At 44.3% G+C, this 23,220-nt stretch overlaps 3 protein-coding genes across 9 annotated transcripts in view; 1 reads left to right on the forward strand and 2 right to left on the reverse strand.

Annotated features, from left to right (window-relative positions):
• Nucleotides 1-12,060, reverse strand: part of ACIN1 (apoptotic chromatin condensation inducer 1) — a 34,229-nt gene extending 22,169 nt beyond the window's left edge. For 6 of the 7 annotated variants that reach the window (XM_060619229.2, XM_060619227.2, XM_060619225.2 and 3 more), the window contains exons 1-4: nucleotides 11,749-12,060; nucleotides 10,273-10,338; nucleotides 8,206-8,317; nucleotides 7,674-7,793 (exon numbers count right to left, since the gene is read on the reverse strand). In XM_060619229.2, coding sequence (XP_060475212.2) covers nucleotides 7,674-7,793; nucleotides 8,206-8,317; nucleotides 10,273-10,338; nucleotides 11,749-12,060 — 610 coding nt within the window. The remainder of the gene's footprint in view (nucleotides 1-7,673; nucleotides 7,794-8,205; nucleotides 8,318-10,272; nucleotides 10,339-11,748) is intronic. The other variant, XM_060619228.2, reaches the window with a different exon arrangement.
• Nucleotides 12,061-12,275: 215 nt separating this feature from the next.
• On the forward strand, nucleotides 12,276-14,927 carry CB3H14orf119 (chromosome B3 C14orf119 homolog). The gene is made up of 2 exons (XM_060619239.3): nucleotides 12,276-12,395; nucleotides 13,775-14,927. The coding sequence occupies exon 2, from the start codon at nucleotides 13,776-13,778 to the stop codon at nucleotides 14,202-14,204; it is 429 nt and encodes a 142-aa protein (XP_060475222.1). The 5' UTR covers nucleotides 12,276-12,395; nucleotide 13,775; the 3' UTR covers nucleotides 14,205-14,927.
• A 1-nt stretch (nucleotide 14,928) lies between these two features.
• Nucleotides 14,929-19,766, reverse strand: CIROP (ciliated left-right organizer metallopeptidase). Its single transcript, XM_078448397.1, has 14 exons — nucleotides 19,382-19,766; nucleotides 19,167-19,260; nucleotides 19,024-19,075; nucleotides 18,581-18,724; nucleotides 18,176-18,301; nucleotides 17,881-17,965; nucleotides 17,592-17,737; nucleotides 17,345-17,516; nucleotides 17,092-17,161; nucleotides 16,920-17,016; nucleotides 16,542-16,814; nucleotides 16,102-16,331; nucleotides 15,747-15,926; nucleotides 14,929-15,265 (listed from the first exon to the last, which is right to left on the reverse strand). Exons 1-14 carry the CDS (start codon nucleotides 19,674-19,676, stop codon nucleotides 15,058-15,060), a joined length of 2,172 nt encoding a protein of 723 aa, XP_078304523.1. The 5' UTR covers nucleotides 19,677-19,766; the 3' UTR covers nucleotides 14,929-15,057.
• Nucleotides 19,767-23,220: the final 3,454 nt, after the last annotated feature.

The raw sequence follows: 23,220 nt of genomic DNA on the forward strand, positions 1-23,220 counted from the left end.
AGTGAGGCGCCTGGGGGCTCAGTTGGTTGAACATACAACTTCGGCTCAGGTCATGATCTCACGGTTCATGAGCGTCAGGGTCTGTGCTGACAGCTCAGAGCCGGGAGCCTGCTTCACATTCTGTGTCTCTCCCACTTCTCTCTGGCCCTCCCCTGCTCACACTCTGTCTCTCAAAAATAAACAAACATTAAAAAAAATTTTTTTTTAAATCATAGTATATGAGCTAGCCAATATATATATGTATCAATTTCTTTGACTTCTAAGCAGAAGACCATATCAAGTTCTAAGAGTCAAGGTCTTATTGATAATTCCTGCTATGCATGTCTGGAATATTTTCAGTATCTCAAAGCCAATTCACAGATTACAAATAACTCAAATAAATACATGTAAAATAACTACTAGGGGCTTCAAACTGTTTAGCAGGGATGTACAAATACAAAGTATACTTATTTCTATAAAATGTTTTGTCACCATTTTTCTGGATTACCTGACAAACCAGTTTGTGAAACAACAATCTCATGAAATAAGTACTTAAATGAATTGTTTTCAGGCCCTAAGTTGCTAGAAATTACTTCAAGCCCTGCACAGGGCTTTAGAAATGGGCTATAAAGAGCTCAAGGTAAGATTTCTTTTTGGAAGGAAAAATAAGTTCAAGAAAGCTTGAAAACCACTAGTCTAGGTCATTTCAAAAGAACTCCATGTAAAGCTGGAAAAAAGATGGATTGAAAGATTTCTAAGTTTCCTACCAGGATTAAAATATTACACAGAATACAATGCAAATATCAATGAGAACCACCTTAGAAAGCAGCCTAAACATTATTCCAGATACTTAGCTAGATTGGGCTCAATTTTAATATAGTACAAAACTTAAATGATCCATAAAACCATATCCTACACTAAAAGTATTTAAATTGGTGCAAATAAAGCAAACGGTGTGAGGTCTAATTCAGTCTTCTTATTTCTATATCCCAACAATTTGGGGCACCTGGCTGACTCAGTTGGTAGAAAATGTGACTCTTGATCTCAGGGTCATGAGTTCAAACCCCGCATTAGATGCGGAGCTACTTAAAAAAAATAAAATAAATATATACCAAAGAACTAAAATGAACTAGTCTTTGCTTCTGTAATTATAAGAAGAAACAGGGGCACCTGGGTGGTTCCTCTGGTTACACATCCAACCTGCTCAAGTCATGATCTCATAGTTTATGAGTTCGAGCCCCTAATTGGACTCTCTGCTGTCAGTACAGAGCCCACTTCTGATCCTGTCACCCTTTCTTTCTGCCCCTTCCCTGCTTGCACTTTCAGGCTCTTTCAAAAATAAACATTAAAAAAAATAAACATAAAATGAACTAGAAGACTGCACATATTTTGTAAAACTTTACTCCATCATCACTTGACTAATAAGATCTCTGAATATATACCATTTTACATCTGGGTTAGTGAATAAACACCTGCATTATGGGTATGTGCTTAGGATATATAATGACAGGCCAGACTCTCTAGCAAACATTTGAAGGATAATCTGTAGGAAATTAATAAATAATGTGATTATAATAATCAATAAGGATTTAGTAATTAAGTGGCCTGAAATAGGTTAAATTACAATTTGAATAAACCAAAAGAAGATTGTTTTCCATTAATTTCAGATAAAGCTCCTTTACAAAAGTTTAAAAGAAAGAAGTTATTTTTGTAGTTTAACCAAAAAAAAAAAAAAAAAGGCAGAGGCTGGGGGCAGGAGGGCTGAACAGGCAGAGCACAGAGAACTTTTACAACAGTGAAAATACTCCGTATGATACTGGAGTGATGGGTACATATTATACATCAATCCAAACCCACAAAATGTACAACTTAAGAGTGAACTCTAAGGTAAACTATGGATCTTGGGTGATTATGACTTGTCAATGTAGGTTCATCAATTTTAAGAAATGTACCACAATGATGGGGGATGTGGATAACAGGAGAGACTATGCATGGGTGGGAACAGAAGGCATACAGGAAATCTCTATACCATCCTCTTAATTTTGCCCTGAACGTAAAATTGCTCTAAAAAAAAAAAAATGTCTTGGGGCATCTGGGTAGCTTAGTTAAAGCATCCGAATCTTGATCTCAGCTCAGGTCTTGATCTCAGGGTTGTGGGTTCAAACTCCACGTTGGGCTCCAACCCCACGTTGGGTTCCACGCACAGCATGAAGCCTACTTAAAAAATAAAAAATAATTCAAAAATAATGTCTTAGGAGGCACCTGGCTTGCTCAGTTGGTAAAGCATGCAACTCTTAATCTTAGGGTTTTGAGTTTGAGCCCCTTGTTCAGTGTAGAGATTATTTAAAAATAAAAATCTCAGGGGCACTTGGGTGGCTCTGTCAATTAAGTGTCTGACTCTTGATTTCAGCTCAGGTCATGATCTCACAGTTCTTGAGATCAAGCCCCATGGTGGACTCTACACTGACAGCAAGAAGCCTGCTTGGGATTCCCTCTCTCCTTCTTTCTCTCTCTGTCCCTCCCCCACTCTCTCACTCTCTCAGAATAAATAAGTAAGCTTAAAAAAAATCATGCAGGGGCACCTGGGTGGCTCAGTTGGTTAAGTGTCTGACTTTGGCTCAGGTCATGAGCTCCTGCCCATGCTCTCTCTCAAAGGTGAATAAACACTTAAAAAAAAAATCATCCAGATGCTCAAAAAAAAGAAAAAAAAAAAAGTTAACCAGGTCAGAGGTAACGTGAAGATTTGAATTTTGTAGGCATTTTAAGCTTATACACAGACAAAGAAAAGATAGGGAAAATTATACATCAAAATATCAGCTGAGGTTTTTTTAGTGTGTAGGACTATGGATGATTTAAAAATTTGTTTTCTTGGGGCGCCTGGGTGACTCAGTCAGTTAAGCATCCGACTTCGGCTCGGGTCTTGATCTCACGGTTCGTGGGTTCAAGCCCTGTGTTGGGCTCAGTGCTGACAGCTCAGAGGCTGGAGCCTCCTTCAGATTCTGTGTCTTCCTCTCTCTCTGCCCCTCCCTTGCTCATGCTCTCTCTCCTTCTCTCTCCCCAAAATAAAATAAAAACATAAAAAAAGTTAAAAACTTGTTTTCTCTAGTTTTCCCAAATTTTCTTTAATAAATACATACTTTTGTAATAAAACAATAAATATTATTTAACTTTTTTTTTAGATGTTTATTTATTTTTGAGAGAGAGAGAGTCACAGTGCGAGCAGGAGAGGGACAGAAAGAGAGGGAGACACAGAATCTGAAGTAGGATCCAGGCTCTGAGCTGTTAGCACAGAGCCCGATGGAGGGCTCGAACTCATGAACCATGAAATCATGACCTGAGCCGAAGCTGGACGCTTAATCGGCTGAGCCACCCAGGTGCCCTGACAATAAATATTATTAAAAGGATAAAATCCTATCCTCTGGAAGAAAAAAAATACTCCTCAAATCCTATAAATAGCTAAAATTCATAGGCCTAGCCATCCCAAGTACTCGTTTTTATCACGGCAAGTTCTGAGAAACATTCTCTGTTTTCTTTTCAATTCATAAACAGAAATTATATGCACATATTTACAGCCATACTAAAATGCTTTGTGGTGAAAAACAGGCTTTCAGTAAACACACATATGCTCTGAATAAACAAATGTGATTTTAAGGGGTGGGAAAAAGACATGTTTTATAAAGCTGGCCAGATTAATGTGTTATACAGGTCAAAGAGTTCTAGAATTGTGATTTTAAAATTTATGTACAAGCAAAGAGCATTTTTCTCTACCTATTGAAAGTTGAGTGCTATTTATAACTTGGATCATAATGTTGTCCAGATGCTGTAAAACTACAGTGATAGGATTCCAAATGTTAACCCTCTGGAAGCACTTGATTCATCAAAGAGACATGGGCCATTCAGAAAGTTTTGGTCATGAGTGTTTAGCAAAAAAAAAGTGACAACTTGGAGGGGACCCTCAGACATAAAATAGGAACTCAATAAGCAATACAAAATATAAAGAAAAAAATAAATAAAGAAATCAAGAATCACTTTCTAGCTCTTAGTAAGGAGCTGATCTGATGCAGACAAGCTTCTGGGAAAGGTGACATCTTCTATGATGGGCACAAGATGTCTTAACGTAAGTGTCTTAAGCCAGATGTTAACAGTATGTGTAGAAACTGAGTACCTTTAGCAAAGGATGGAGCCAGTGTATTTTAGGAGTTGAAAAGCAAGTCAGAGTAAATATAAGATTTCTAAGATTCCAAAGCCAGAAGCCTTCAGGAGAAAGTGTAAGGTGGCTGCTAGACAGTGGAGAAGTGAAGAATGTTTAAGGTCCACATAGGAAAGCAGTATCTTCATTCTAGAAGATAAATCCATGGGCAGGACTGGCAAGACCCAAGTAAGGTAGTTAGAGATCACACCAAAGCCTGTGTACAAAGGGTATCCTTGGGTATGAATGAGAAGCAGGAATTAAGAGAAGAGAACTGGCAATGATGCCAAACCTAAATCTGACTCATGGCAGCTGAGTAAGTAACTTAACTAGCGTTTCTCTAGAATCTCAGCTTTCACATTTAATACAAGAAAAAGGAATGAGGACTGTATGCCCTATAAGCAAAAGGCTAGTTAAGATTTCCTAGAGCTATACCTTTGTTAAAGAACCTGTATCCTGATATCCACTTTTAAATGTTTTTGTATTTTCCTAGATTGGACTCTTTTTGAAATAACTAATGGCGGCAATAAGAATTTCTGTATACCCAATCATGACCTAGAGGTGAGTCCAGACAACTTCTGACTATGGACTCCCCATACCTTAGAAAAATCTGAAGAAAGTGGTAGAAAGAGAAGTCAAGAAGGAAAGGGTTTTGTGTATAACACATAAACAGGAGATTGCTGGAATATAAGCCAAAGATCCTCATCAAATACAATATTGAAAAATTATTCTTTCAGTTAGTCATTCACAAATTGAGTTGATTAACAAAACTACCAGGGGACTTTTAAAAACATGTAGAATCCCAGACTCCCATTCCCTGAGACTCTTGGGGTAAGGCCCAGGAAGCCACATTCTTAAAAATAGTAATAAAAAAAAAAAAAAAAAAAAAAAAAAAAAATCAGATCATCAGGTGCCACTACCGATTAGCAAAATATGTCACTAGAAACCTAAAATCAAAATCTTAATTAAAGAGAGGATTCCCAAAACATCCAAATAAACTGGTATCTCAATAGTTTCCTGGCCTATGGCAGATTAACACAGCGAACCTTGAAAGAATCTAATTTTCTGGGTAAACTCTAGGCATTACCACTGCTCCAAATACACACTGCTAGAACTCCAAACTACCACTTCGTTGAGGATCTTGCCCAAATTTTGTACGACATCTATGAGATCCATATTCTAACCAAGATCAGAGGTAGGAAGTTTATGGTAGACAGTACAATGAAGAGCACAAATGGCAATTGTTAGCTGTGCTCTACAATTTACTTCAGTAATCTCTTCTAATTTATTTGCTTTTGAAACCTTATTTGTTTCAGGATCCATTTATTATTTTCATTTCAAATTACATTCAGAACTGAGACTCTTTTATTTAAAGAGAGTTCTTCATCAAATCATGCTCCTATTAAGAATTTTCAGTGGTTTCTCCTTACTTTAGAATAAAAAACCTCATATTCATTGAATTAACATTCAAAGACCTTTGCACTATTATCCCAATCTACCTTACAAGTTGTTTCTCTATTCTTTTTTTAATGTTTATTTCTGAGAGAGAGAAAGACAGAGCACAAACAGGGGAGGGACAGAGACAGAGAGGGAGACACAGAATCCAAAACAGGCTCCAGGCTCTGAGCTGTCAGCACAGAGCCCGACGCAGGGCTCGAACTTAGGACAGTGAGATCATGACCTGAGCCGAAGCTGGATGCTTAACCGACTGAGCCACCCAGCCCTTCTGACTATTTTTGAATATGTAAGACCACTTCACTCTGGCTGCACTAATTCATTACTTCTCCTTTAAAAATATCACATCCAGGGGCACCTGGTGGCTGTTGGTTGAGCATCTGACTTTGGCTCAGATCATGATCTCCTGGATCTCATGAGTCTGAGCCTCATATAGGTAAAAACAAACAAACAAACAAACAAACAGGCAAACAAACAAACAAACAAAAAAACCCCAGAAAAACAATCCACAAGCCCTGCACCAGCCTTGCTACCATCAGCCCAGAACCTGCTTTGGATCCTCTATCCCTCTCTCTCTGCCCCTCCACCTCGCCCCCCTCAAAGATAAATAAACATACAAAAATAAAAATATCACATTCATTATTTCTATGCATTTGTTCCTTCCTAAAAATACTCTCTTGTTTCCTCTGAGCCAATTCAAATCCTACTGATTTCTAGGGCTCAGTTCAAATCCTACACCTTTTCCATGAAGCTCTCTCTCATCACTGCAGTCCTCAGGGAACTTTTATTCTGTATTCTTATGGTCCATGTGTTTGTACTATTTATGTATCACTTTAAAGCACACCATCTTCTCTTAATGGCTGTATGTGCAATTTTCCTCTCCCAAAAAGACTTTATAATGTGTTAACACCCCCTATACTCACAGCAGAAACTTAATAAATACTTTCGTGACTGACTTCTGAAAACACTGACAACTAATCTAGAAGAGTTTTCCCCCTCCCTTCTGGCTTTACAATCATGGGGAAAAGAGTATTAGGAGCAAAATGGATCAACTGAGACTCTGCTACTTTTGTACTTGAGAAGAAAAGAGATCTCTAAAATAACTTATTTTTCTCTTACCGTTAAATATCTGCTAAAAAAAAAAAAATCTATGTTCAGAAAGGAATTCTATATTCATCAGAAGAGGTAGTAACTTCTACATGTCCTAAAAATATTAAATATGGAGTGATCACCTTCCCCATGACCACTAACATTGAAAATGATTCACAATCCTTTTAATTACAAATTGTTTTAATATATTTATTGTCCACGTCCTATATACATGTTCCCCTAAAAGTATACCGTCTTAGGTAGTTTAGAAAACAAAGGCTGTGTTTACAGGCATTTGCTTGAGATACTACGCGAAACTGGGTGCTTAATTTTTATGTGAAAAACTAATCTTGCCTGAACCCACCCTACACAGTGAGTTAGAGCTCCCTGTAATATGCTCACATGATATTCTGCACTGCCTCTGAGAGCACAGAGCACAACAGTAATAATTATGCAATAACCTGACTAATGTCCATCTCTTCACTAAACTATACATTTCATTAGGGCAGAGACTTGTCCTTGCCCTCCTATATTCCTGGTGCCCAGCTTGTGTCTAGCATACAAAAGGCACTTAATGAAAATTTGTTGAATGAATTAATAAACTACAGCAGATGTCCATTTGGGGGGGGTGACTGGATGGGCAACATGTAACCCATACAACTAGTGAAAAGATGACAGAGTTGTGACTCCTGTAAATTCAGAAGTAGAGGAGGTTAAAGAGGTACAGATGCGAAGAAAAATCATACTGCCTTTAAAACACTCTGAGAGGTTGTCACAACACAGAGGTGAAAGCAGACTTCAAAAAGGACATAATTCCCATGACAAACAGATGTGAAGTATCAATGTCACAGAACTGCCCTGGGACTTTAACGGAGGCTTAGCATGAAAGGAGGCGTAACTACCTCCCCCCACCAACTACGCAGGATTGACAAAACAGCGCAGTGGGGAGGGAGATACGTACTGGGTGAATGTCTGCTGAGCTCCAGCTCTGGTCTCTCCAGGCTGCTCTGAAAGTCAGGAGGCAGCAGGGAAGCCACTCCCTCAGGATGGATCATCTCGTCCTCCGACTCAGCTGAAGCTTCTGCAAAGCACAGATTGGGTCGGGGCAGGGAGGGAGTGAAGGGCTCAGCATGTGGGAATATGTAGAGGAGCGAAGGAGATCAGGCAAAGTCACGGGACACAGAGTATATACTAAAGAGAGCACTGTACATAGAGAAAAAACTCCCTGGGATTAAGATCTACCTCATTTAAAGGGCAGCTTAATTTACTTATAATTCTTCCTATTGGCAGGAATCCTTTTCTAACAGTCAAATTAAGTGTCTTCTTCCCTGACAAAAAGTAAATAACAACTCACTTGGCTTAACTACCAAAGCAAGTAAGTAGCAGTTTCAGCTTGACTTACTCCTGAAATTGCCTACTTAAACAGGCCTATCTATTCAGTGACAGGAATAAGAATGAAGAACTCCTTGAAAGAAGTGACAGTCTGGGCTTACCTTCAAGTTCTGCAGCTTCTCGGGCTTCACGTTCCAGACGCTGCCTAAGTAGCTCCTGCTGCTTTTCCAGATACTGCTTTATGAAACTGTTCTGGCTCATTTCCTCGCCAATCTGTGTAGAAGACATGGAAAAAGAAAGTCGAGGAAAGCAAACCAGGAAAACACAAGGAAGAAAATTCCATGGAGCAAAAGTCTACTCCTTATATTTGAACCCAAGAAAGATAATCAAAATGTTGGAAGGCCCTTTTCTAATTATGGTGAGGACCAAAATAAATAACCCTATGATTCAGAAAAGATGGCAAAAAGAGGAACTGCACATAATTTCTTATCTTGAATATTTAGTCCCAACGAAAGAGTGATGCCCAAATTAAAATAAAAATTCCTGCAAAATTATGTTTTAATCCAAATTTTAATCTAAAATGTTATTTAAAGTTAATCTAAATTTTCTTTTTAGTAATATCAAGAACTGAAAGGAAAAAATACAAGTTCCTACTAGGTCATTTTGTTGTTGATAAAAAAAGGTAAATCTCCACCTATCCAGGGATCATTTTGTTAAACAACTCCAAAATTTACATACGGCACTTAAACTATGTAAGAGATTAAGAAAAGGGATGTCTATTCATCATTTAAACAGAGTTTTAACTTCCTTTTTCTTTGGGTGGGAAAAAATCCTTGGTAACAACATTAAAATCCAGGAGCTTAATCCCTTTTCCCATTTTTTCCTGTAACACAGAGTCCCACATCACTCTTCTGTCACAAGTCCTTCCCAGAACCTTCTTGCTTAGCAAGTCCTACTAGAATGCCAAAAAAAGGGAAAAAATCTGAATATTGTTTGTTTTTAGTCATCTTTCCTAAGCATGGTAAATGTTTATTTTCACTTAAAGTAGAGATGCATCTCTTGGTACTCAATGGACATTGATAAAGTGTGGGTTGCATTTATTAGAGAACGTACAGATTTACTGCAAAAATCCTATGTTAATAAAGCAAAGCTTCAAAGACTAAAATGCAATGAATAAATGGAATATAATCATAAACTGATTAACTCATATAGTTTCTTACACTTATACTTAACTAAACTTCCATAAACAGACTAGATTATGACATAGCTTAATGAAGTGGTAACAAGGGACTAGGAAGGCTCTCTTGTTTTTCCATAGTATCTTGGGACTTCACCTAGTACTGGAGCTGCACAACATTGCACTAACAAAGACCTAGATTTTTCCTTTAAGTACATAACATACTATAATGAGGGGATTTTAAAAGCTGAAAAGAGTCTTATGAAATTGCAGTCTAAGAATTTTATTTTTTTAAACTGTGGAATTGTTTCTTCTAAAAAAATCTTACACTGAAACTCAATATATAAGACAGATAAAAGAAGATCAAATTTAGTTAGGTGGGGAATATGAGCACCTGCCCACTTGGGAAGAAGGTTATCTTCCCCAGAAATCCCCCAAAAGCAGGTCTACAAAACTAAAGTAGAGCAGTTATAAAACTACGGATATAGTCCAACCTTTTCTAATATTATACATAGAAGTTGTGGAATCCAAGGCATCTAAAGGTTAAGTTTCTTGCCCTAAGTAACAGAGTAATTAATGATATTTACAAGTAAGTGCACAGTTAGCATTAACACTAGTAATGGTGGATATTTCCAAAGGATTGAATTCTTGGAAAATCTATGTCAACACAAGAATTCTTCTTGATCAGCAAGTATCATCCTACACTGCCCTATTGATTGTCTACTTCATGTCTTCATTCAAAGACATCAACTACTTTTTCCAAATCAATGGCAAATGAATGGCTCCAGATTCTTGTACTACACTTCATCAATTGGAACCACATCTTTTTGCACACATCATTGCAAGTATCAGAAATTAACTAATAGCTCTTCTAATTCTGTTTCTGAATTTTTTTATTAGAATTCATCTGATCTGGTATGAGGACTTTTCCAACTCAGGGAATTCAGAAAAATACTGGTGAGGAATTAACCATCAAATATACATCATTATGTCCTTCCATATGTCTGTGCATCCAAAGAGCCCACCCTATCTAATAAATTTTTTTTCTTACCTGGGAATTTGGCTGGAATGCAGCATGGGGTGTTGAGTGTTTCTGCAAATTTTCTAGCATTAGAGCCTGGTATAGAGAATGGCAAAAGTCAGAAACTTGGGGGAAAAAACCCACCACTCCCCAATCTCTTCATTGAATGCAATGACTAACCATACACACTTAAACTGTACTCCTTTTCCAGGAACCTAAAAGCCCTTTACTAATACTGTTCTTACTCATCTTCAGAAGACCCTTAAAAGTAGCCATGGTTACTGCTCCCAAATGTACAAATGTAAAATGCAGGCACATGAAGAAAATGAGCGACCTGGCTATGTAATAAAATCAGTGACAGTGACAGAACCAGTACTACAATCTCTATTATCTTCTGCACTTCTGACTAATGTCCCTTCTAAATCTGGCCATGCAGGTAAAATGACTTCAAATGCTCAAGTCAGCTTCAAATACAGGAAACCAACATGGGGCTGCTGGTTTTGGCTTGACTGAATTACTTGGTCAGTTACCCAGGGCTAGATCTACTTGAGTGAATTTGTATTGTTTCCAACAGAGTGGCACCTAGATTTATCAAGTCTATAAAAATTTCAAAAAGGAGGCTATAGAACAAAATGACCACAGACTCTAAACTGTGGCTGACCCAATCCACACACACGAAACCGTCAGCTCTGTACAGGCAGGCAACGGTCTGTCAATTTAACCCTTGAGCCAACTCAGCCCTAATGGGGACTAAACACCATGTATCCTAATTAACCCCAATTAAAACCATGACATCCTCACATTACCTCCGTTTACACCAAATCTATACACACAAATCCATCCACCTCATGACGATCCCACCCTAAACTACTCAAATCGATTCAAAATCCCCAACATATAACAACCTGCCCCACCTCTCTCACCAATATTCACCAAACTCTTATCCACCCAAATTGCTTCTGGATAAATCATACACCCCTCTACAACCGAGTCCTTTCAAGTCAAGGTCTCTCTTCATCTCACCTCCTAATCTAATCAGGTAGGCGTTTTACCCTATCCCAATCCTATTCCTCCGGATACCGACACCAGCCCCATTAACCCCTCCGCCCAACTATACCCCTAACTCTGACCCAGCCCAATTCGCCCCCCTGAGGCCAGCAACGCCGGTGGTAGTGGTGGGATTTAACTCCTTCTGCAGCGCATGCGCCGAAACCACAGACACAAACAAGGAGGGGGTGGGGGAAGGAGGAAGGAGCTTAAGACACTCCGGGAGAGTAGCGCGCACCCTCCCATTTTGGGCTCGCGCCGCTGCCGTTAAGGCGGGAACCGGCGCTGTCTCTATTCCAGCGCGAGCCTCACCAACCACCGTGCGCGCGGTTCCGGAGGCTCGCGCTGGCGGCCTGAGCGAGCTCGCGCGGAGCCCGGACACTGCGCCTGCGCCGCGGCAGAGACTCGTCTCTACCGGGTCCGCTCCCCTCCGACACCCCGGCAACGCCGTCTTCTCACCCCTTTGAGCCGCTTGACCAGGGCACTCTTCTGCCCGCTCTTGGCTAGGCCTCGCTGCTCCAGTGCGGCCTTCAGGTCGGTCACCCGCAGCGCCTGAAGAGGCTTCCCGTCCAGAGTCACCTCCTCCAGCTCCGCCATCTTGCGTGAGGTACTCGGGTCCGTCCCGACGGCTTCGGGCATCTTCGGTAATTTCCGCCAACGCCCTTCGAACGTACCGAGCTGACCCCGCCCACTGCCATAGTCAACCCCTCGATTACCACTCAGAACTCCTCGGGTTCCTCCGGAATTGCTCGGGTATTTCCGTCTCAACATCGGCACCAATCAGTTCTTCCCATCCTCCCAGCCTCGCCCCCTTCCTCACGCGGCCTTCAGAACTCGGTTATCTTCGTCTTACCGAGGCTTTGAATCGAATGTACTCGGAAGCCCTCGACTCTGGCCTAACCAAAATCGGAGTTAGTCGGCTATCTCCGAACCTAAGACTGAGGCGCTGAGGCGCTTGGGTTTTTGGGGCTGCTCCGGGACCGGAAGTGCGTGGGCTGCCGGGCTGGCCCTGCTTATGGTTTTCAGGAAACATGGAAGCGGCGGCGACAGTTGGGGTTTAAGCACTTTGTGACGGTCTCCAGGTGCCCTGTGAGAGGAAAGGGGAGGTAAGCGGGGTAGAAGTCCCTCCCTGGGCCGGGTCAGACTCGGTGTTTGCGGGTTACCCTAGTTGGGCACACTTCCCGCTCTCCTACCGGTACAGCTGCCGCCTCCCGATATCTGAATCCCCGCCACTCCCATCTAAGGCTACGTTGCTCTTTGGGATCTTAGAATGCCAGGCTCCGTGGCCTCCAAAGTGGGCAAGTGGCGGCACCGTGTCTTTGGGCCCAGACTGTGAACTAATTCAAAATTATTGAACTTGAGTTTGCTGTGGAGGCCATGTCGCAAGACTAGGCAAAAGTTTCTCCTTTCCCCGAGTAAGAATAAAGTTCCTTTAGGAGAGATTGCTTCTTGGAGGAGCTCTGTGAAAAAGGCAACCTCCCTGTACTGTTTGGGTACTGAACTGATGTTAATTGCTTACGGATTCTTCTCTTTGTCACTACAAATACTCCAACCTGCAGCAGAAGAAACACAAACAGTAAAATGGGTCATAGACAAGTAGTTTAAAGTTTTCATTGTTAGACATTCAAACTGTGGAACTCAAACTATTCAAGTCGACTGACCTTCCATTTGCATTACTGATGCAAATCAATGACAGGGCATCAATAGGTATTATATATTAAACCTTAAGGAAAATGTTCAAAGACATAAATTGTCATCCATCTCCCGCAGTATGATACTTGTTACACTCCTAAGTCATCAAACCAACTAGACTTTTTTCAGTCTTGAATAAACACGTGGCTTCTTCTATTTTTTCCTTTCTGTGTTATCTTATTTTGGGTGAGGCACGCTCACTTACTTTGCTCTTTAATTTTTCCTGGTGCTTTAACAGGAAATATAAGGAAGTAATGGATGTTATGAAGCTCTTGGCATATCTCAGAGGCAATGTGCACATTACAAAGAAGACTTATCATATATGCTTTTCACCATTGATAGCTCTGGAATTATTAGCAGCTAGGCCCTCACCAGCTGCATGTACTAGATTAAAAAAATATGTACCTTTTTTCATTTTAAGGAAGATGAGGTGGACCAACATTATCATTTTTCTTTACTCAACCTGGAACATAGAAGTAGGCCAGAGAGAGTGAACAAGAAATGTGTTGGTTATTTTTAGATTCTTTATAAGAATAATGGAGAGAAGCAGTGGTTGGGGAGGCTAATGGGTTTGAAAGGGAGGGAGGTTGGCAAATATGAAGTTATTTTGGGGTGACTTCTCTAAGGTAGTTGGAGAATAACCTATGTGAAGTACCCTGTTGTTTTCTTGTAAATTGAATTGGTGAAAAATAACTTTATCTGTAGATGGTGATTTTCGGTAAGATTCTTTGTCGGAAAGTTGTATTTTGGTTGCCCTATCTAGAGAGTATATAACAGTGCTTTTATGTTTCAGGATGCCACTGGAATCATCTTCCTCTTCGATGCCACTATCCTTCCCTACTCCCTTACCCTCAGTGCCAGACAGTATTACTAACTCTTCCCCACCCCCAATGTCTTACATCACTTCCCAGGAGATGAAGTGTATTCTTCACTGGTTTGCCAGTTGGTCAGGTCCCCAGCGTGAGCGTTTCCTACAGGACCTGGTAGCTAAGGCAGTGCCGGGAAAATTACAGCCACTGCTGGAAGGTCTGGAGCAGCTTAGTGTGTCTGGAGCAAACCGACCGCCTTGTATCTTTGAGTGTCAGCTACGTCTTTGGGATCAGTGGTTTCGAGGTTGGGCTGAGCAGGAGCGCAACGAATTTGTCAGGCAGCTGGAGGTCAGTGAGCCAGACTTCGTGGCAAAGTTTTACCAAGCAGTGGCTGCTACAGCTGGTAAAGATTGATGGACTTTAAAATCAAAGAAGATAATCGTATCTGATGGAGCTGCAACTTTACAGTGAGAACTTCAAATATGTCACTTAACAGTCTAGGGATGCTATCCTGATCAACTGACTGAACTTGTTGACCAGGACAGGCTTGGTTATTTCAACTTTAATAGCCTATCAACTGGACTCCCAGCAGAAATGTTTTCCATCTAAGTAAATTCAGATCAGTCAGCCTCCTAGCTTGCTCCTTTCTACATGTCAAACCCTCAAGAATTCAATGGCTTCTTTTGTGAGTATAACCAAAGGGAACCTACATATTATAACTCAAGCCTATTGCTGGCCCATGAGGCTATAAAGTAGAGCCTTCCTGCTCCAGAAACAGGAGAGAAGGACGATAAAAGGTCACGTTTTTATAGTTTAACTGGATTCAGATGGCTGATTTCACCACTCTTACCAGATTCTGGCATAATTGTGTGACATCCCAACTATTAGCTTTCCTAGTGATGATTTTGTAAAAGTATGTAAAAATCAGGAGAGGGAGATAATTGTTACTCCTTCCATGCTGATGTTGGTTTGAATCCAAATAGCAATGGCTTTTTCTAAAGCATATTGTGATATCCTTGGAGCTGGTAACAAATACCTGTTCTGTAAGTTTGCTCTCCAATATGAAAACAAGTGACACTCTTTATAGGTTGAAGTGTTTATTTTTTGTATCAAAATAAAGAATCTTCAGAACCATAAGTCTCTGGAATTTTTTCATTACAAGGCTAGAATAGAGTTGGTATCTAGAGAAAGAGGCATTCTGGGAAAAGTATAGACTTTCCATCCAGTTGTCTTCCAAGAAAAAATCTGCCCTATCTATCCTGTCATGTCACACCTCTCTTACTCCTTCAACTGGGCCCCTTGTTTCTTGGAGCTCTGGTGAATGGTGAGGGGCAGCTGGTGCCACCTGGAGAATAGCTCTTCTCTGATAGGCCATGGTTCCCAGTGCACCCACCAGGATAAGCAGTGTTAGGCAGAGTCCCATGGACAGCCCTAGATGAGTCATGGAGGAATTCTGGTCCAAGGTAACCAGTGACCTAGGAACATAGAGGTAATATTTGGCTTGAAATAATGCTTAGGCTTAGGAGGTGAAGGGCTTCACTTTTATCATAATATACAGAGCTCATGAAACTCTGCTTCATCCAATCAAGCTACACAGGAAATCAGGAATATAGATCCTGAAAGTAGGAAAAAGACCAAGATCCAAGTCTCCTAGCAACTTAAATTGTTGGAAGGAGACCTAACCTGGCAGTGAGGTGTTGGCAGTTAGACTATGGTGTTTAGGTAACTAGACATAGTAGCCTGTTAGTACTTTAGGGAGGAAGAGGACTAGGATCCCTATGTCCTACAGATGGGGAACTCCATCATTGTGGAGGGAAAGGTGTCGCATAGTGCTAGGTCTGAGGTGATCCCACTCGTTTTCCAAAATAAGCCTAAGACACACATGAGTGCTTACTGCAATTTCAAACATCTGGACTCCAGGAATTTGAAAGAAAGCTACTTGGAATATTGTCTTACTTGATGTGTTCTGTGGTAAAGCTGGCTCCTCCATAATATACTTCCAGGGGCTTCTTGTGGAGACTCAGGGTCAGGGCCCTGTGCAGCATACCAACTGAAGGCCCGTGGCAGCCAGAGGACTTCCACATGTACACAGTGAACACCAGTCCAGTGGTAGTGGAGGGGCTGTGGAAATAGCACCTACAGGGACATTTGGATCTCTTAAGGGAGATAGAGTCCCTGGAAGAGTATATCTCCTGAAACAGGTGCAGGCTTAGGAATGGCACAAAGTTTTCAGAGGAGAGTGGTGAAGTAACCAACTTAGGCAGTCTCCCTGGCCCACTGTGTACATCCTCAGTCTGAACTGTCCCTTTACCTGCCAGTGTGGCCTCTGCTCACCAGAGCCTGTAGTACTGCTTCAGTCAGCTCTTCTAGCATTTCTTTCCCCACAGAGTGGCCTGGGGGCCCAGCTAATTGTAAAGACAGATGGAATAACAGGTCTTGGGTGGCAAGACTCACAGGTGGGGAAGTAACAGCACTGGTACCTTCATTTGTTTGACACAGCCGACCCCGGGGACAGAAGAGAAGACCATAGTACCCAGGTATCTGTAAGGAAATACATAGCAGGGTATAGTTATGACCTCAATTGTTTGCTCAAGCCTTTCTAAGGAAATTGTACAATCTAGATCAGAGTCACAGACTCGGTGGGTACTTAGAGAAAAATGAATGAACATCTAAATGTACTAACTACCATACAAGCATTGTCAAACTTCCTTTTGCCAAGGGGCTCTGTAGCTTTTCACTTATGATACCCACCTGAATAGCCTTTCCAGGAAGGCATGAGGCCCAGGGTGACCCCTCTACCTGCACGTTGTATGCTCCCCTTTCTGTGCATTGATGTAAGTAGCAGCGGCCAGTGAGCTCTGCTTCCTTCAGGTGTGGGATCTGAGAGGGACGCCTGGTCTCGTCCCCACGGAGCAGTTGTGAAGTGAGGTTGGCAAGGAAGCAACGACTCTGGGAATGGTAAATTTCCCCGTGGGGGTTGTCTGCCCCAGGTGGGAATCCATTTTCCTTCTTCCAGCATTCACTCTGAAAGGCGGGACAGGAGGCAGAATAGTGTTTGCCTAGATGCCTTAGACGTTGACTCCTCTCCGGGCCCACTCACTTCCATTCTCTCTTCTCCAGTCGTCTCACCCCATTGGCCAGGGGCTTGTACATGCGGCAGCCTTCCAGCGTGGGGTCTGAGGAACAGCTCCCCTTGTCCAGGTGCAGGTAGTGGCAGCCCAGTCCACTGTGTGGAAGGGATGGCAGCTGACACCAGGGTCCCCGACAGCCATACAGCCCCTCAACCACTCAGCACACACACCTGCCAGTACAGAAGAAGTCTGAGGAGCCAGCCCCACATGTGGTCACCAGGCCAAATTCCAGGCCAGATCCTGCTTGAGAGGTGGGAAGAGAAAGAGCCCTCAGAACAAGTGAAGCCCCCAACACCCCTCAGCGCTGGCTGTGCTTATGCTTCAGCTACACGTCTGCAGCAGATAACCCCTTCCAACCTCTCTCACTGCCCCCAAGCTGACTCAGGTGGTGAGGGCCCCTATGCGATTCTCCTCTGTTCTCACCCCGGCCCCACAACAGCTCCTCTGCAGCACTGTGGTTGACTTGGTACCAGCCTGAATCTTTGAAGGCAGCAAGAGTGACGGGATCAAGTCGAGTGTGCCGGGCACCATCGAAGGTAGCGGTCATTACAGAACCCTGCAGCAGTCGGGCCTCCCAGTGTGAAGACAAAGTGCCCTAGGGAGGAGGTAGCCCGTTGCCACCTGATGACCCCCTCTTCCTTCCAGCACCCCGAGGTGTTCTCAGTCTCACCTCTTCTTCCAAGGGAACACCCAGTGAAGCCCCTAGCACTCCCAAGTGTTTGGCCAGGCTGTGGCTAACAGCTGGGGTAGTGAGAAGCAGCTGTCCCCACTCATCACGCCTTGTGACTTGCGGCCTTGTAGAACAGTTCTCTGGAACTGAGCACAGAAAGTGAAGGAGGCAATATGAGAGGAAAACTCAGAAAGGGTAGAGCAGAAATGGAGGGAAGGAGTTGGTGGGATGGTAGTGATCCCCTCTCTTTGACATTGTGGGAAGGCTGACTCTCACTCCTCTCATTTACCACCGGGTCCTGAGGGGCAATCCCGCCACTTCTTGAAGAGCTGTCCAGAGAAACCCAGAGCATGGAGCAATTCATGTAGTGTGGCCTAAGGACAAATGACCGCACGGTGAGGGGGACTGGGTGTGGAGCAGATTGACCGGCCATTCCATAGCCCCTCTGCCCAATCAGCTCTTCTTAGAGTCTGAGGCACCTTCTCCTCCAACCTTAATAGATTCTTCCACTTCATGGGAAGCTGAGTGACCTGTCCCCTATCCCCAACCTGTTTGCATCTTCCTATTCATCATGCAGCAATCACCGTGATGATGTCACTATGGCTGAGGCTGGGGCTGGCAAGATGTTGGGCACAGTAGACAATGGTACCAGCAAGGGGCCTGTCTTCTGAGTCCAGCTGGCAGCAGGCAGCATAGGCTATGATAGAAGGCTGTGGATGGGCCAGGACAAGGTAGCGGTGGAAAGCAGGGATGTGGGAGAACACAGAAGAAATCTTTCTGAAAATAGACACCCACGGAACTCAGCAGGGATGGTCCCAAGGGATTACCTGAAGGGGTTTAGCTCCCACCCAAACTTCATCAACATGACCCAAGTTACCTCAAATGAGCACAACTTTTAATAAAAATTGCTTTTATGCTCCCTCCCCCTCCCCAGGATATTTAAGACTAGGAGAGACAGAACATGGAAAAGGACTTGATTTGGGCCTCACCTCTCCATGGCACTTGGAAGTGTGGGCAATCCGTACATACAGGAGAAAATCAGTGTTTTGGACCCCAGGCCCATCTGGCTGGACAAGTTGTGGGGGACCCTGCTCTGGCCACAGTGCATAACCACGGAGATGGGTGTCAGGGATCTGGCAGGGAGTAGAATGTAGCATCTAGTTTAGCAGATGAGGACAATAGGAAACTGGGTACTAGGAGTGAGGAGTGTGGACAGTCTCTGTCTTTAGTCTGCCTTAGTGTCATGTAGGCAGCTGGTCAGAATAGGGACTCCTGCCACCTTCCCTCCCCATCTCTGATTTTGTAAATTGCCAGGGTGAGAAGGGGCTCAGGAATCTGCATTTATTAGGAAGGACATTAAACAATTTTGGTGCTAATAATGGTCTTGGAGAAGTCTAGGCAGGCTAGAGATCTTCAGATCCCCAAATCTCACCTTTACTCCCAGGCAACTCTCTCCTTTGTACCCTGGGTTCAAGAGGCTGCACCTGCCAAGAATGAATACCTGTAGGTGAGCTGGAGACATTTCTGGGTACCGCCGAAGAGGCACCGTGTACATTCTCAATGATATGATCTCACCTGTGGTAGTTTGGGGTGTCTGGGTCTCCCCAGACAGCATGGCAGTACTGTGCAGGGTCTCGACTCAGAAGCAGGGGTCCTTGCACTGGAGGGGCTTAAAAAGACAAGAAGTCGATTTCACCTCAACATCTTTAGAGTTCCTTTTCGCTGGTTGTCTTCCTCCATAGCCCTCTGACCCTCAGCCCTCCCTGACTACCTTTGGTTTCCCTACTTACCTGCGAGGACACCCTGGAGTCTCCTAGCGGCCTGTCTGGCAGCCACCAGGGCATGAAGTACTCCTCTCCTTCCGGCTCCCTCAGTATCCCAAGCTCCATCTGATACAGGATCTCTGATATAGCAGGTTCGGATTCTCAGGGGCTGAGGATCACGAGAGCCAGGGTGGGTGAAGGAAGCAGAGCGGAAGTCTGGGGCAAGTTGGGAGAGAGGGGGCCTGAGCAGGCTCACAGACTTCTGTGTCTCATCGTGTAGGCATCTGCTTGCAGCAATCCCCAGGAACAGCAGCAGCAACATCTCACAAGTGGTCCTCCCTAATGTGCCCTGGGTCCTGTCTTCTGCTCCTCTCTTCCTTGCCTCACTTACTTCTGGCTGCCCTCTCTTTACTGTCTCTCTCCATACCCTCTCCACCACTCTTGCTTATTTTTTTTTTTAAGATTCGAGTCTTGTTGACTAAATCTATAGTTACCCCCAGGAGGTCGGATGTGAAGCACAAGGATCAAAGCTGCGCCCCCCCACCCTCCATGCCAGAGTGGAAAGCTGGGGGGCGGGGCAGTGTTATTCCTAAAGCCTCAACTGATCTTTCCAAACAGGAGCCTGTGCCATCTGGGAACCCCTCCTAACCCTCTTTCATCTCTCATCCTAATTCCCCTGCCTTTCTGAGTGGACAACCTTGGAACCTTCCTAGAACTAAAAAGTTGGTGTTAAAATAAGGGTGTATGTGTGTGGGGGAGGGGCACTCTGTGCTTCACAGATGCCTACTTACCTCATTGGAGATGGGCAAACAAGGCTTCTGCATGGCACTACCCCCGGTATCAGAACTGGGTGGACTCTAACCAGACTGCAAGACTTTTAGGCGTCACCCCCATCTGTATAGGGCACTTAGTAGGTGCTCAACAAACACATGTTGGTTGACTGACACCTCCTAGGAGAGGCTGTTGTGTTAGCTCTGTGAGGCTTCACAGATAGGCATGCTGCGGGGGAAAGTCAACTCTTACAGTGGACATTAAGAGAAGATGTTCAAAGATGTTCTCACCCAGCTCTTGGAAGTCCCTCTGTTTTCTTTGCTCACACTGTGTTTTCACATCCTGTTCCCCCCCACCCCCTCCCGCTCTCCTTTCCTGCCTGCCTGGCTAATTCCTACCTCCCCTATAATTACTTCGGGAAGCTTTCCTTACTTAACACCTCCTGCCCAAATTCCACTCTCGCTCTGGGGAGGGGAGGAGGCCCACTTCACAGAAGGCCTCCCCTTCCCTCTCCTTCTATAATTGTTGGCTTAGCGGCACTCCCTCCGCATCCTGCACTCCTTCAAGGTAAGCCTGCTTCCTGGCTGGCTTTGTAGTCACAGCACTCGGCACAGTCCCGAGGGCCTAGTCATCCGTCTGTGTTGTGGATGAAGGAACAGAACCTAACCCCATTGTTTAACTTTTGAAGAAACAGGTCAGGGGTGAAATGACATAAAGCAACACTGCTAATTCCTGACAGGATGAGAGTTTCCAGAAGGGCCGCTGACTTCCTAGGGAGGCTGGATTTGATACTTTGACATGCCACAGCTGTGGCTGGAAAGGTGATTACAAGGGAGGCAGCCAAACGCTGGAGCCAAACCAACTCTGCCACTTTCTGCTTATGCAGCTTTGGCCCAGTGCCTCCGTGTTCCCATCTGCAAAAGGGGGGTGATTATACTTACCTGACAAGGCTGCTCTGAGGAGAAAGCAAAGATTTGTAAAGTGCTGAGAACAGTGTCCATGCTCATGGTAAATACGAAGTCACGTCAACAGTACATATTCCACAGACACTTCCAACTCAGTGGAGAGCTGTTCTGTTCTTATCAACATGTGTACAAATCTTTAGGGGACTCTTGTTCTTTTTCTAAGACAAACCCTATTCTGCACGGTATCAGACTCCCTCTTTTTCCTGGCAGGGCAGCCTATTTGGGGAAAACCCTTGTGGTGAGGCTTGGGGCAAGGGAGTCCAGGTCTGTGTGGCTTTCCGTTTTCCGGCCCCTCCGCAGCCGCTCCTGATGCTTTGCTGCCCCCTTATGGCCGCGCAGAGGAGGGGCACCCCCACCAGGGCCGGGGGGTCAGGCTAACTTCTTCACACACGCATGCAGAACTTCGTACCTTCCAGCAGAAACAGCACAAGAAACACCTCATGTTTCTTCTGCTGGAATACCTCTGTCCTGCCTTTGCCTGGCAAATTCCTCCCCATCCTCCTAGAGCCAGCTCAGAGGGTATCCGCCTGCTGAGTTTTTTCTTTACTCCCCCAGGCAGAGATGGTTTGCATAGCCCCTGTTCTCCAATAGCAGCTCTTGTGCATCTAGCACTTATTATATTCTCTTGACATTTATTTCTGTGCTTGTTCCCCTGCTAGACTGTGGGCAGGGGCTGAGTCTGATTTCGCCTGTGCCTCTTTGAAGAGGTGTGAAGTCGGCACAGAGTGATAATGGAGGTGGGAAGGTGGCTGGGAGGAAAGAGAGGAGGAAAAGAGAGAGGGTGAGAATAACAGTCATTGGAGCATTCCCTTTGTGCCCAGACATCTTCCAAGTACTTTAGACTCACACATTCCTTTTGGCAACCTTCCAGGGTACGTATTATTATAAATACCCCAATTTTACAACCGAGGCACGGCAAAATTAGGCAAAGTGAGTAGGTGGTGAGTGTGGGGTTTAACCCAAAATGCAATAGTGTTCTCAAGGGCATAGCATGATCGTGATCGATTGGAGGGGCAGGATGAGAAAGAGGGGGCAAGGAGAATAGGTGGAGATTGGAGGGAAGCAGCATAAGAAGAGGCTGAGGCATGGGAGAGGGTGGGGCAGATCCCAGAGGGGAAGAGGTGAGAAGAGGTTGCAGAGGGAGGAAATTAGAGACTGGGAGGGACGTGCTGAGGAGGAAGGGGAGGAAGGGAAGGCCAGCTAGGACGAGGGCGGGGTGTGGGAGAGGATGGGACTGAACAGAGGATGCCTTGGTGGTGGTGGTGCCTGTGTGGATGCTCTGTCCAGCACACTGACCTCTCAGTTCCTTCACTCTCCCATCTCTAACATTCTCCATTCCACCCTCACAAGCCACTCCCGGGAGCCTTATCATCACCAGAAACTGCAGCACCTATGAAATAACTGAATCAAACATCGTGCTGTCTGATATGATCTCCTTTCCTTACGGTTTGTTTGCTCAAGTAGGCTTACTGCAGCTGTTCTAGGGGCTCATGGAAGGACCGCTGGCCCTTCCTGTCTTTTCATCTTCGGCCTTGGGTTCCATGCTCATTACTAAATCCCTCCTTCGAAAGTACCCCCCGCTTCACTGTCTATCCTGTCCATCCTGCCTCCCAACATTTGACTTCTCTACCCTGGCCCCCAGAAGCTAAGGACCACAGAGGGAAATCACCCAGGAGAACAGTCTGTTGTCACTCCATTGTCATCATTGACTTCAGTGGAGGCATGCTCTCCAGTCAGAAATCTCAGTCCTCCTTCCTCTCATCACCTGAGGTCTTACACCTTGAAGCCTGCTTCTCAGAGCCTCCTGCTTCATCACTGACACTCACCTCTTCTCATGGTGAAAACAGACAGAACTGGCCACAGCCTGCTACATCCTACCTGTGCCTGTATCTGTGTCTGCTGCTGTCCCGCTGTCTCTTCTTTCTCCTTAGAGGAGAGGAAATGTCCACCTCCCTTGGGAGGTGGTTCCAGCCTCTGATGCTCTGGATCCCATCAGAGGGAGGTCTGGTCTCAGCCCCTCTCTGACTTGGTCTGTCCCCCAGCCACTGTGAGTGACCAGGAAGGGCCTGCCTGGGGCCTTGGCATACATTTCTCCATCTGCTGGGAACCCCTGCTCTTTGCCAGACCAAC

This window comes from Panthera onca, chromosome B3 (genome assembly GCF_046562875.1).
Source record: "Panthera onca isolate mPanOnc1 chromosome B3, mPanOnc1 haplotype 2, whole genome shotgun sequence".
NCBI classification, from domain to species: Eukaryota; Metazoa; Chordata; class Mammalia; order Carnivora; family Felidae; genus Panthera; species Panthera onca.